Below are 14,516 nucleotides of genomic sequence, written 5' to 3' on the forward strand. Positions count from 1 at the left end.
GAGCATCCAAATTTTATCATAAGATGGTGACGAAGTTGGAAATTTAGAGAAGTTTGAGATAAAAATACTAAAACCGTTATAACTGAGGACCATCCTTCATTTGGATGATGGTCCCTCTACATTTCTTTCTCCATTCTTTGTTTAGAACTTCTCATCTCTATGAGGTCCCTATATGTAGGAAGCTAAGAGGATTTTTAATATATAATATTCTAACTGACCAGTTTGAGTAAAGTAAATCTTAGAGGCAGACTGCCAATTGATTTATGAGTTTTATTATCTTTTATGTTAGTATGTCAAAACAGAAGTATGTGCTAACAATATTTAATGGCTAAGAAAGAGTCTGCCTATAATTTTCCTTTTCAGTTTTAAGTACTTCTTGGCTTTTAACATTCACTTCTGATATCACTGAGAGAATTCACTTATTTTATAAAAGGTTATCCTTATCACTCAGATCTTAGCCAAAGAGTTTACAAATAAGGTGATTTTCTCTACATTGGCTTTGCCTTGGCCATTGACCTTGATCCTATAACTACTGTGAAATTCTTCAATCTGTTACCTTTCTTTCTTTTTTTTTTTTTTTTTTACATCGTGCCTGTCTCAGTGACACTGCTTTGAAATGCTGCATTTGTCAGCAAAAAGCTTTGAATTAATTTTATATTACAGTCATGATATGAGAAATGAAGAAAAATAAATGGATTGTTGTCAGAACTCTTGAGATTGGAGAATACAGTTGGCACAGCCTCTGCCACTTAGGAACGACTGTATTTTAATAAAAGATCCCAAACTACTAAGAAGTGTCCGTAATTGTGCGAAAGTTAAGGCACTGAACTCAGGGTTAGGATTCATTTGTGCCCTTATATCAACTAAAATTTTAGGGAGATACAATTATTTACGTGTTGTAGAAATTTTACGTAGGGTAATACTAGTTTGATATTGTGATGTTTTGCCTAGGTAGGCAGGAAATGCACCATTTTTATAAAGTTGCTAAATGTAGGTGAAATCAGTGATTATGAAGAGCTGCTGATGTATGCAGCATGTTGAAAAGCATGCAGAAGTCCCCTCCACTTGTGGTTAATGGAGGGTCCTATTTAAATTTCTTTAAGTAGTTAGGGTATACTATTCCTCAGTTTTTCTGAAATGTTAAGGATATGAACCATTGTGCATAACTATGCAGCAGATTAATCTGTTGAATTCAAAGTCTGCATCGATGTACTACATAGAGGAAGAAGCTTCATAATCACCCCAGCCCCATTCAGTGTTTTCTGTGATCTGAGAAGTCCCTTAGAATCTGTACCTCTTTCCTTAAGGAAGAGAGGAAAGTTTTCTTGCCTTTTGTTTGCAAATAGTTTATATATTGTTACATTGCCTGCAGTTGTGTTTCTTTATTTTTAAAGCTGCAAAGCGTTTTAAAAATTCAAGCCCTTAAACTTAAAAGATGAAGCCCTTCCTTTAAAAATGAAGCCCACCCTTCATAATAAGAAAATTTGACATGAAACCCCAATTTTGTGTAACAACGCAGAAAATCAGATCTGACCCATTCCCATGGCCAGAGCTGATACGCAGTACTCCCATCCCGCTGCAAGACGCCCGTTGCCCAGCCTGTTTTTGTGCACACACACATCCAGTCCACTTCATTCGTTCAGACCTTGTCATGTCACTCTGCCCCTGTAAGGCTGCCTTGCACATGTGACTCCAGCTCTACACCCAAAGGTGCCAAACCAAAGCTGCAGGTGCTTTTGCCTCCTATGGTTCTGATTTCCTCCATGGTAGTCATATATGCCATTTATTTTGATAATTCTGACACCGAACAGAATGCTTTGCATGCTTACCAAGAAATGCACGTTTGATGGAATTTCCCTTCAGAGATGAAGCTAGGTTATGGTTGAGACCAAGTTGGGTTTTGGGCCACTGAGAGGTGCTGGTAGCCCCAAGACACTGTGGTCCTGGAAGAATGTAGTGTTTCCTCCTTAGGGATCCAGACCTCTCCAGGTGAGGTCCAGCTTTGATGTCATATTGATGTACCTGCTTTCTCCAGTTTTCTTTCCAGTATTCTAAATCTCTTTAGAAACTCTCATTTAAATCTCTGCTGTGTCAGGACGCCTGGTGGGCTCAGTCTGGAGCATGTGACTCCTGATCTCAGGATCATGAGTTCAAGCCCCACAGTTGGTGTAGAGATTACTCCAAACAAACAAAAATCCCTGCTGTGTAGAAAGTGACTTTCAAGGCTCTGAACACACGTTAAAATGAGATGCATCTTTACCATGACCCTCAGTGGGGGTAATATTGCCTTTAGGGAGTGAAAATGGATTCTTGAGGAGCATAGATTGCTTTACAATGGTTTGTGGCCTTCCAAAGGGACACAGTACGTGAAGAGATATTCAGTATTTCTGGAATTAAAATTTCATGAAGCAGGGGAGATAATTAGGGGGAAAATGCCTAAAAAATTTCCTTCAGAGGTTAAGAATGAAAAAAAAAAAAACTGATAAACATAATGTTTTTAGTCCTTGTATAGATAGCACAAAGAAGACCAATATAGGTGAGATGACATGGGAAACTAAAACATTCCGTGAAAAGGATGATATAAATTCTACTTGTTCGTGCCAGAAGGTCAGAGACCAAATTATTTCTCATGGTTATAATGATTTTCCCGCTAGTGGTTATTATGACCTGAGGCCCAATGGTGAATGGATATCCTCAACTTAGAATCAAAAACTAGTTAGGTCAGGGTATTCATTATTACCAATTCCATTGTACAGTTGGAAAGACTGGAGCAGAGACATTGAGCCTTGCTTGAAGCCAGAATCGCCAGCTGAATGAAAACACAGGCATGTTTGGCGTCCAGTCTTTCCTCTGACCGCACTCCCCTTTTAATGCAGAGAGAAAAAAGGACATTGCTCATGCTATGACTAGGTCACTGAGTGGGGTTGATTGGGGAGCATTTGCCAAATTGTTCATGTCTGTGTCGTTTGCGCTTTATTGCTTTATTATATTTCCACCACAGCGTTTCCATGGCTTATTTTGTAAGTTCAGGAATTCTGAGCTTGCTGCTGTGTGGTTTCCTGACAAGTACTTGTTTTAAAATTCCATGCTGTGCACTGAGTAAGAATGTGAGACCTGGTGGGTGACAGCTGACACCAGCATTGTACCTCTGCTCATCTGGATTGCTGCCCACTCAAGGGAATTCTCAGCATTTTCGAAGCCAGTGGTTCCTTGTCACTGGTATCAAACAGTAGTTCTCAATCAGGGGTGACTTTGCCCTTCATGGGATATTTGGCAGCGTCTGGAGACATTTTCAGTTACTATAGCTCGGAGATGCTACTCGTATCTACTGGGTGGGGCCAGAATCCTGCCATATACCCTGCAATGCACAGGACAGCCCCCTAAAAAAAAAAAAGAAAGAAAGAAAGACCTGTCTGTCAAAACTGTCAGAAGAACTGAAGTGGAGACACTCTGGAATACATATGCCATTAACTGTCTAACGGCATAAGACTAAAAAAAAATAAGAGCACATGTGAGGCTGATTCTGTTTTTCCTATATAAAATTTGGGAATAATAATAACAACGAGGACAATGATGGTGTTGGTGATGATTCTTCTTCCTTGGCAGCAGTTAGCCTTTTGGGGTGTGAGGTTCTCAAAATGTGAAATTTTTTTTTTTTTTTTATGTGTCTTGCCTTCTTTAAACCTTATGAAAAACCAAATGGGAGGGTGGTTTTTATCTACTCTCACCATGTGAAAAACTGAAGCCAGAGACGTAACCTGCTCAAAGTGATACCTTAAATCCACACTTGTCTACCTTTAGAGTCTGACTTTCCTCTGTGTGCTGGACAGAACTGCCAACCAACGTGCAGAAGCTGGCTTACTAGTAGCTGTCCGATGCTATGCGAAGAGGTTTACATACATCATTTAATTTTTAGTCATTCTATCAGAGAGATTTAGTTTTGTGAGCTTTCTTCTTTACTGGAAACTTAAACACAGTGAAACCTATCACTCGGGGTTTGATGTCAAAGAACAGAGGTGACTGAACTTGCCACTTTTTGTCCAGCTTTTTTTTTTTTTAAAGATTTTATTTATTTATTCATGAGAGACACAGAGAGAGGCAGAGACACAGGCAGAGGGAGAAGCAGGCCCCATGCAAGGAGCCCGATGTGGGACTCGATCCCGAGTCTCCCAGATCACGCCCTGGGCTGAAGGCGGCGCTAAACCGCTGAGCCACTCGGGCTGCCCTCGTCCAGCTTTTTTGAGACACTGTAGGATGGGACTCTCACTGCTAATGTCTAAGTGTACTTGAAATCTCTCTTTAAGCTGTGCGGTGCGGTTTCAGTCCTGCCTCTCTACTCTGTATGGGCTGTAACTTGCTTTCTGAATTTGTTTTCAAAAGAACAACTTGTAAGAAAAAAAAAGAAATAGCCTAATGAATTCATCAGTTAAGGATGTTTGCAAATCTCTAACCAGGTTACTAGAATTTCTCCCCTCTTGGCTTGGGTTCGTTACAAGCTCTCATTCAAAGTGTGCTAAGGTCGCTCCAGAGTGTTGAAACCCTTTTCCAGCCCCGAGGAGAGATGCAAATGAACACTTCACCATTTTTAATAACATATCGTGGCAGTTAGTTTATAAGCAGGTCCTCACGTGGGAAAACCCTGAGTCCCTGACCATCCACGAGGAGCCACACTAGCTTTTTTTCTTATTAACATTATGGGATCCTGCATGTATTTATTCAACTTGAAGAATATTATTCATTTCCAATGTTACCAGTTAACTTTCCTCCATGTTCAAAGTTTTCAGTTTGTTATTCAGGAATATAAAGAGATTTGGAGGTCATTTGCAACCATCTCTTTTTTAAATTGTAGACAAAGGGGTATTTCCATTTTGGGACCATTTTCTACAAAATATAATGAGCAGGGTTTTTTTTCAGTGATGATGTCAGAAAGTTGATGGAGCTCCTTAGAGCTGGTAGCTAACCTAGTAGATTAGATGTTAGCTGTGGCTTTGTTCTTTTCCAGAGATTTAGACAAGTTGCTTGCCTGCTTTTTTAAAGTTCTTAAAGTTTTGGGGTTTTGTTTTTTTGTTGTTGTTGTTTTGTTTTGATATTGCAAGACAGGAATTCCAGCTTAATAATCAGGGATATATTAAGGGAAATTGAGAGTGATAGAACTTCCTAAAAAATTCAAATGTAGGACTATGAATATGGTTAGGTTTCTCTAAACCTGGGAATTCAGCATTCATAGAAATTCATGGGTTCATCCTCTCCTTTGCTAACCTCATTGTAAGATACCTCTTCCATCTGATTCCTTCTGTTAGCAAGCTTTTCTTCCCATCATCATCTGATTTATCATGTTTATCTTTGTCAATCGTAAAACTTCTGTTTACTACTCATAGTTTCTCTGAATTATAATTCTTCCTCTTAAAACCTTGGCGTGCTCATGACTTCTACTCTACTTCATGACTTTTTTCTATGCCTTTACGAAATCCAGCTTCTTTGCCCACTCTATATTTACTACTACTTTAAATTTTCATAACAGGGAAATTGACTGGTTCACCTTATTCTCATGAAGGCAGATTGTCTTGACATTTAATTTCCAAACAGTACTGTGAATGCTTAATTTAGAAGGCACTGCCTTTTAAAGGAAGAGATCTGTTGGGGGAAAATGTTAGAATGAACTCAAGAAGAATGGAAAGTAGAAAGGTAACTGGGAATAGACCATCTGCAGGTAACTTGTGAGTGGGCTGCCCTTGGACCAGGAAGTTAGAGCCTTTTAGTAGATCATGGCTCCTATGACCCTGCATTTATCAAGAATGATTAACAAGTCTCATATAAAATTCTCTTATCAAGGGAGATTTATATGACTTTTTTAATGTGAAATGCTATAAACATGTAAGGAGTAGGAAACAAATGCCCAAGATTGATTTTAAGTTCTATATATATCCAAAGTATTATGCCTTTTTGTTGCAGTTTTTCTTACATTTATCATGTACTTCTTCCGTGTGTGTTCAGGCACTGTGCTATAGATACGGTTAGAAATTAAACTTAGAATTTTATAGTAATCTGGGTCTGCCTATTTCTTTCTTTAAAGTGGCTTCAACTATTTACCAGGCTTATGATTTTAATAATTGGAGTTAGCCTACTGCTACTCATTCTTCATTGGGTTGTTTCTAGTGTTTTTGCCAAGCAGAGCTCTCCCTATGAGTGGCTGAACTTTAATAACACACCACCTTCCAAATTAAACATCCAAGGTTAGCTATTGGTTGGAAGTGAACTTTCAAACAGCTGGGTTCCACTTCTTCTAGTCTTTTCCTGCCCTGTGGGAACATAGAGAACCTTGGTTTCTTTAGTAGCTTGCTCTTCTATAATTGCAACGTTTCTTTAAATAATAGCCTAATTTTGATATTTTGTATTTTTGAGAGGCAGCACAGTCCCTTCAGCCCATGCTGTTGGTTACTGATACACTCCTCATTTTTTTAGATCCTAAAACTGAATAGAAGGCACTTTGCCTAGCCTTACTCAATAGGTAGAAGGAAGAAAAGGGATAAGCTGTGTCGTTTCCATTGGTACAAATGCTCCTCATTGATACAAGTGTCTGCAGAGCCCAGGACTCCCAAATCGCTAAAAGCACTACTATAAATTATCTTCTTTTGTGTCTGTTTTTTAAAGTTTTGGGATAGAAGGATTCTCCTTGTACTCATTGTCAGTCTTTTTCTTCTACTGATAAAAATGAAACCAGATGTAAGACAAAACCTTTAGCACGTTGGCCTTTTGTTGATGTTCTGATAGAAAAATAAGACTAAAATATAATACTTTTGAACATAAAGCTTAGTTGTCTTTTTTAAAATATTGCTATGGGATCTGTTAGGGGATGTTGTTGCTATTCATCTACTAGCCAACTCAATGTGGCTATTTTTTTTCTTTCTCCTCTCTTTCCTCCTACCCTGCTTTTTTTCTTTTCAGTAATCTGAAACACTTTTTTTTTTTTTTTTTTTTTTAAATCTGAAAGAACAGGGGGCAATGGCTAACTTTGTGAAGGGGCAAACTGGTTAAATATGACCAATGTGGAGCAAATTGAGAAAGAAGGAGACAAAATAAATAGATGAAGATAGTGCATTAGAATGCATCTTCCCTTCCCCCCACCCACAAAAAACAACAACAACCTTAAGCTGAAATTAAGGCATTTGTGGATATTGATGTGTGATTATTCTAATCAAGGGCCTCATTGCACTTCCTCTGTGAGAAGGAAAATACATTTCTTTATATTTGTATAGATACCTAGTCAAGTCTGGCTTTTGGTAAAGATGATTAAAATTGATTAATAAAACGGTTTTCAGGCCTCAAGTTATAGACATGATTGAGAAGGCTATTTTTATTCTCATCTTTTTACTTACTTATTTAACAAATATTTGTTTAGCTCCTTCAGCATGCCAGGTATTCATTGTAGGTACCACATGTGCAACAGTGAATAAAACATAAAAAGATTCATGCATATATTGAACAGTTTTGTCCTTCACTCAGAGTTGCATTTTTTTAAACAGATTTCATTTTGCCTTTGGCTATTTACCTTAATCTAGAATTCAGACTATGTTTTAGTGGAATCCATAGGTTCTGTTTCTTTCTCTGATGCTGACTTTGGGTGCCATCTCTTTGATTTTTCTAGCTGTTTCCCAAATGTACTGGATAATATCTTTAAAACATGTTGAGCTTCTCAAAGATGATACTACTTTAAAATGGTTTTTTGAAAGTATCAAAACAGACTTTCCTGAAATTATTCTCTAGAGTCCTAAGTGATCTACATAGTTCTAGAAAGAATTACATATGCAGATTACTGATTGAGTGCCATTTTAAAATGTGGTTTTGGTGGAAAACAAATGGATAATAAATGTGTCCACTCCACCTTAATTTCTCCCCGACCACACACAGACACTTGTTTTTTTTGCCCTGGTCATGTTCATTCTCTCTACCAAGGGTGACTTCTCCCAAGTAGCAACCCTATTACTTGGAAGTGGGGTATGGGCTACTTCATTGTTAGTACTTGAACCGAGCCCTTCAGTAAACCACCTGGCTCACTGGGCATGTGTTGATAAAGCTGTGGTCCTTGGAGGGTCAGGTGTTTCTTAACAATGAGCTATTGGTACAGAAAAACACATGCTGTTCTAGGACCATGAAAGCCTGCTTCCCATTTTCTCCTTAAATTTTTTACCAGATTATTTCTCATTCATAGGTAATTGTTGGTTTGAAAGGTATTCATCATCTTTTCAGAAGAAACAGGTATGCACATCTACAGAGAGGGACCTCCCCTGTGGATGAAATTCTCATTTTTTATCATTTGACTAGTCGAAGCAGGGGTGTTAATTTCACATACTTGGATTTGGGCCTAATCACTTAAACAGTTTATAAATCTGGGAGATGGTTGCAGCTGAAACAGGGTATGAGGGTGGCTTGGAAAGCCCAGTCACAGTTGCCTTTTTTTTTCTTTTTAAGATTTTATTTATTTATTCATGAGAGACAGAGAGGCAGAGACATAAGCTGGGGGGAGGCAGGCGCCCTGTGGGGAACCTGATTTAAGACTTGATTCCTGGACTCCAGGATCATGACCTGAGCCAAAGGCAGACACTCAGCCACTGAGCAACCCAGGCGAGCCCCCCACCACTACCAGTTGCCTTTTTAAGAGGTAAGAGGCTGCATGCTGGGAAGTGGGTGGAACTGACACACTTGACCCACAGATACACACTAATGTAGCCATTTTTATAACTGCCTGCTTAAAGAATATTTCAATATAAAGTAAAATATCCAAATGGAAGATTTCTTTTAGCTTCTTTTTCTTCCTTTTTTTAAGCATAAGTGAGACAAATTGTCATGTTGCTTATTCAAGTCCTTTGAAATGATAGCTGTGCCAGTAGCTTCAAGAGCGTAGACAAAGAGGAGGGGCATTGGATCTTCAGAAGATCTGGGTGTGAATTCCAGGGCCACCACTGGAATTGGAGCTCCCTGGTCTTGCAGAGGCCACTTAAGTTTTCTGTAAACAGTGATAATCCCAAATCTTTAGGATTATTTGAGGTTTACATGAGAAAGTGATTGCGTGGAAGGCACCCGAGAAATAATAATGGTACCTGAGCTTTATTAGTATGAATACTAGTACTCAGTGAAATAATTCTACTCAGAAGAGTAGTGAATAAGGGAATAATTCTATTCCGAAGTGTTCAGAGTTGAACCAGGATGGCGTCAGCACATAATTCTACAGGAGGACACGAGTGTGTGCCTTGCCTCTATTGTGTGCATATTGCCCAATTGTTCTGAGACAGATTGAGAAGCTCCGAGCTGTGTGGTTTTATCTGATCTTTATACATTTCCAAGCTCTTCTAAAAGTTATTATAGAGGAGTGGCTGTGTCGGCCTCTACCCACTGGAACCGGGGTGGGAAGATGGCCCGAGGTGCCATGAGGGATGCCGCCTTGGAAGGGCAGAGGCTGAAGCATCTCATGCTTGCTATGCATCAAAGATTATTAAAACAGCAATAACAAAAACAACAATATAACAACAACAAAACGTCATTATAAGTTACTTGACAGTAAGTGAGACCTTTTCTTCTTAGCTCCGAATAAAATCCCTTTAGGGCATAAAAATATGCTATTGGATATTACAAAAGTAGATTGGTACTTTTTTTTAAAGCTGAAAAAGGCAAAAAGACCACTTATACCTTCTGCATAATCTCTGCGAGTCCTCTCCTTGCAACACATCAGAATCCACAAAGTCGTGAAGATACTGTGCAGTGACGATGTTGGAATTTCTTTGGTGTAGTATTAAGTAGGCATCTGCCACACCAGCAGCTCTGTACTGGTCTCCAATGGACTCACACAGGGGGAAATAAATGTCTTCTGATCTTGAATTGCTTAGAGGCCTGCAGGGAAATGGATATTGACTTTGTAACGATATGTTGAGCAAAGTCGCAAAATTCGCTAAGATCTTAGCACACTCTTTAATGGGTCCTTCATAGTGATAGTGATAACGGGTGATTTTCATGTAAGTGACTCAGTTTCTGGCATCACTATCTGGACTTCGACCTCCTTCCCTCATATGCAAGCAAACAAGAGTGCAAATATGTATGAATAGCATCATTGTAGAAGGAATACAGAATCAGCTCTAATTTACCAAAAACAAAAGACAAAAAGTAAAACACTTGCAAATATTTGCTGTTGATGGCAACAGATTATTTGAAGTGCAGGTCACACGACAAATGCATAAGTGATGGCTCTGTGATTGAAAGCCACAGGGTTAAGAACTTGATAATAAGTACAACCAGTTGATTTTAATTTTGGAAGATTGTGGTGTCTTGCTTACATAATGGTAGAAACAAACATAAATGCTTTTTTTGAAAGTAGGGCCTTCTGGGTATAATTTTTTAAAACACATTTAAAAATAGATGATTGGGACTTGCTTACATCCAGTGTAGTATGACATTAACATAGAAAGTTCTCAAATACTTAACAATTTTACTCTGTGTTTGTTACCCTCCTCCCTGAGACTCTCTTCACTGTTTCAGGAGCTAGAACATCTTGTAAAGAATAAATGACTACTTTCTATCTCTATTTTCAAATAACCATTTTGATAAAGTGAGAAAAAAGATTATATCATAAAGAAAAGGGTCCTGAAAGTGACAGAGCCTCTAGTCACTAGGACTGAGTTTGTGACTTTGGATGATGGGTGTGATCCCTTAGTTTCCTTCTACTGTTTTGTAAACCGTTACAACATGGGTTAGATGATCCCAAAGACCCTTTCTATCTGAAACATTCATTCTGTGAGTTGGTTTATTTCTGATTTCCATTTGAGAATTTTAATGAAAATGTAAAAAACAAACAAAAGCAAAACCACATTGCTTCCGGGAGGTTCAAATGGATTTTGGAAAAACAAATTAGCGACAAAATAACAGATGATGAACACCTTATATCAGCTCAGAAAGATCCAGCTGATTTTCTTATGATTCATAGTTATGACAATTGCAAGAGAAATCCAGCCACTGAGTTAAACTATTGTAACCAAACCTACCTACTGCGGCTTCTCAGCTGTTTCTGTTTAGTGTGGAAATCTAATGTGGCTGAAAACTACCGCTGATTTTTATTAAGTTGAAGTCTGGAACTTCCCCTTGTAATGATAGAAAAGCACACTTTCAATTAAAGGAAAACTGCCAAAGTTCTGAAATTCATTTATTTTATTATTACTCAGTTTAACCCTAGAAATGGGAGATCAAGCAAACTGGATAGATTTGACAGTTCTAAGGTCATAAGTTCAATTTCCTCACAAGTTGTTTCTAGATCTAATTCACTGCAAGTCATATAACCCTTCACCTTTTGATATGGAGTCTTTTATCGAATTGTGTATCACACGAGGGTCATCCTAATCACTTGGGGGCTAAGAAAATGACAGGTAAGTCAGGCCGGGCAAAGGAATTCCAGCAAGCAAGTCTGAGAGGCAGAAGAGGGATGGGTATCACTTTCTGTAGCAGACTCAGGGTGTGCTGGAGTAAGCGTAAGCTGTCTAGCAGGCACTGATTGTTAAATTTTCAGGAATTTTGAAAGGCAGCCGTTACACCCTTAGTAGAATGGAACTGGCCATGGTGGGATTATTCACACTACGAAAATTGGCAAATGATCCAACTGGGGCTTTTTTTCTCTAGAGAGCCAGTTGCTACACATTTACCAGCACAACACCGAATAGACTCCAATTAACTTCTTTTTTTAAAAGCCCTGTGGATATCCATGTATTTATTTTTCATAAAGACATGCCAAAAACCATTGTGTGAAAGAAAGGTGTTTCCAGAACTGAATGGCTGATTGGTAGTATACAGTTCACTTGATACCCAGATATAAAAAATAGTTTATTTAAACAGTCATTGTTTCTACTTTCCTCTTCATACTCTCCTTTAGTTTAAATCTATTTTTTTGTATTCAAGGAAGTTTGTATTTCTTTGTATTTATAATATGCAAGGCTAACTTGAGTATCTGGTTAGACTTATTTTGCAAAATCAGAACCCTATAGCATGATGTGTCCCTAGTCTGATTTCCTAGTGCTGAACACCCAACACGTTTGAGGTAGAAAAAAGGACAAGTTACTTTAATACAGTTACTTTCTCAGATATGATAAACTGAACCCTTTATTGCACAATGAGAAGTCACTTATTTTTTTAAAAGGTATGCTAATCTTCTAAAAGGTATGAAATCTATGATGTGAATTCATAAAGAAATATAGGTGGATATGGAAAGATCTCATTTCTGTTGTGATCTATATGAACAGAATATGCTAAAGCAAGCATATCCTATACAAGTACAATATCTAAATGCAGATAGTTTTTGAAATATAGTTTCCCTCATTTCAGTTTTTGGACAGTTCATGTCGACGGTATACTCAAAAGTGTGGTAATAGAATAGTAGAAAGGAATTATGGTGGACAAATGTCAAATATTTCCTTGGAAAGCATAATTTAGGGATACACTTTTGAGAGAAATCCTTATTTGAGCTTGTGCATCATGTGAAACGAAAACCTTCCAAAGAGATAGAGCTAAAATAGTTAAACAGGTGTGCTGGAAGTTAATACAGTCACTTAGTAATGAGAGAAGAGAAGCAAATTGATGAATTCTTTGGCTTGTAAAACATAATCTGGATCAAATGCATCGGTACATTCTATCAGTTGATGACTCTCTGATGTATTTTCATATGAGAACTACTGATGTACCGGGGAGAAGAAGCTTTCTTGTCATTTTATTTGCAAGAAATCAACCGATTTATTTTGAGCTCCTAGAACAGACATATTAGAGAGGGCATGCTGTTCGTCGATGATCTCTACACACTTGTGTATATGAAGCAGAGTTGTACAGTACACTATGTGAACATGTACTGTCATCTGTGTTCTGGGTTGCCATTACTCACATATAGAATGTGTATGTAATCAGTTCCTATTTTATGTCATATTCATCTGCATTTGCAGCATTTCAAAGACTAGTCTGAAACATCTTGGCACAGATGGGAAAAGCAGAGTTGCTTTATAAGTTCCAGAACTACAAAGACACAGATCTAACATATGATATTAATAAATAGCTTGGATTGGGGGGGCGGGGATTAAAAATTAGATTATTTATTTAGAAAGTTGAAAGTCTTCATTTGTGATCATTACTCTGTTCTTGAAAGGAAATAGGTGCTGGGTTTTGTGTTTTGTTTTTTTCTCCCATCTTCACATTTCCCTTCTCCCCCTTCCTCATGTTTTGAATTAAAATCTAAAGACGGACCGAAAGAGTGTATATATAACTGCAAGAAGGATGTGGTAAATCATGGCAGTGGTTTGTGATCTCACAGACACGGTGGTGTCAGGAACTAAAGACCAAAGGCGAATCCTCAGCTTCCAATGGATTTACTTGGAATCCCTCACCCTTGTAGCATATCATGGATAATAGCATATCATGGATAATTACATTTTTACAAACGGTAGAGAAAATCATTTTGACACACACATAGTATTTTCCAGCCAGACCAGCTTTTCAATCTTTTACAGCTTTCATGCATTAAGGCTCATATTTTCTTTGTTTATTTTTAAAATATTATCATTAATAATAGGTTTGTTCTGTGGTCAGCCTCTGAATAGAAGACACTGAGGAAGACCCCTTTTTCCCTCTTGCCCCAAGTCAAACATTTGATACCTTTTCCTTTGTAGAAGTTTGTGCTACTCATGTTTTTCATTAAGAAAGTTATGGCAACCAAATTTTCATGGAGATTTTTAGGAGCTTTGGTCATTTTTCAGCTTATTGCTATGTGTAATAGAATGAATTATATTTAGTGGCGAATCACTGAAAAGAAAAAAAAAAAAAACAGAAAACAGTCATAGAAGAAATACCGTCATCGATTTCTTTGCCACTGCTATGCAGTGGAGTGAATTCTGACTGGATAAACCTGGAAAAGGTCATCCCCATGAGCCACTCTGCTGCATCACAATTCCAGAGCACAGAAAAAATTGGGGACGTATTTTCTTTTCTTAACCCTTTCTGATCAAATGTGGTATTTCATTTTGAAAATGAGATTAATTCCCCTGAGGCCTTTGAAACTTTAATAATACACAATAAATAAAATCATATCTAATAACTCAATGGTTTCATTTGGCACCATCATCATCTTCTAGATGTACTGCAACTGCGGAAACATAAATACTTGCAGGCCTCGAGCGCCCAGCTTCTATTTGCTAAATAAACTTGGCTTGCTTTAAATTCCTCTGTGTGCAGTCATTAATACAATCCACTTTGACAGCATTTAATTAAAGTGCTTTTCTCTATTAAATTCATTAAAAGCCCCCCTCCCCCGTCCCTGTGTATAACTGCTTTCCAGATGCTGAGTGGCAGGGACCTATGAGCCTCACTTTAAATAACTTCTCATTTCTCTTTGTAAAGTGTTTATTACATTCAATTTAGAAACTGTTAAATATGGCTTAGAAAGAAAGTCAGATTCCAGGACATGTTCACCATCCCTTTAGCAATTCTTTGAAAAACAAATG

General features: G+C 37.9%; 2 protein-coding genes across 25 annotated transcripts in view; one reads left to right on the forward strand and one right to left on the reverse strand.

The window, feature by feature from the left end:
- Positions 1–14,516, forward strand: part of SATB2 (SATB homeobox 2) — a 289,211-nt gene that overhangs the window by 254,274 nt on the left and 20,421 nt on the right. The window lies entirely within an intron of this gene.
- The window catches only part of LOC144306121 (uncharacterized), a 34,627-nt gene that overhangs the window by 17,412 nt on the left and 2,699 nt on the right, over positions 1–14,516 (reverse strand). For 18 of the 19 annotated variants that reach the window (XR_013373155.1, XR_013373152.1, XR_013373146.1 and 15 more), the window contains exon 2: positions 9,685–9,885. The exons of the other annotated variant lie outside the window; for it this stretch is intronic. Coding sequence is in view for 5 of the 18 variants with exons in the window: in XM_077885438.1 (XP_077741564.1) it covers positions 9,685–9,724 (40 nt within the window). In the remaining 13 variants the exon portion in view is untranslated. The remainder of the gene's footprint in view (positions 1–9,684; positions 9,886–14,516) is intronic. 19 annotated transcript variants of the gene reach the window in all.

Source organism: Canis aureus, chromosome 36 (genome assembly GCF_053574225.1).
Source record: "Canis aureus isolate CA01 chromosome 36, VMU_Caureus_v.1.0, whole genome shotgun sequence".
In the NCBI taxonomy this organism is placed as follows: Eukaryota; Metazoa; Chordata; class Mammalia; order Carnivora; family Canidae; genus Canis; species Canis aureus.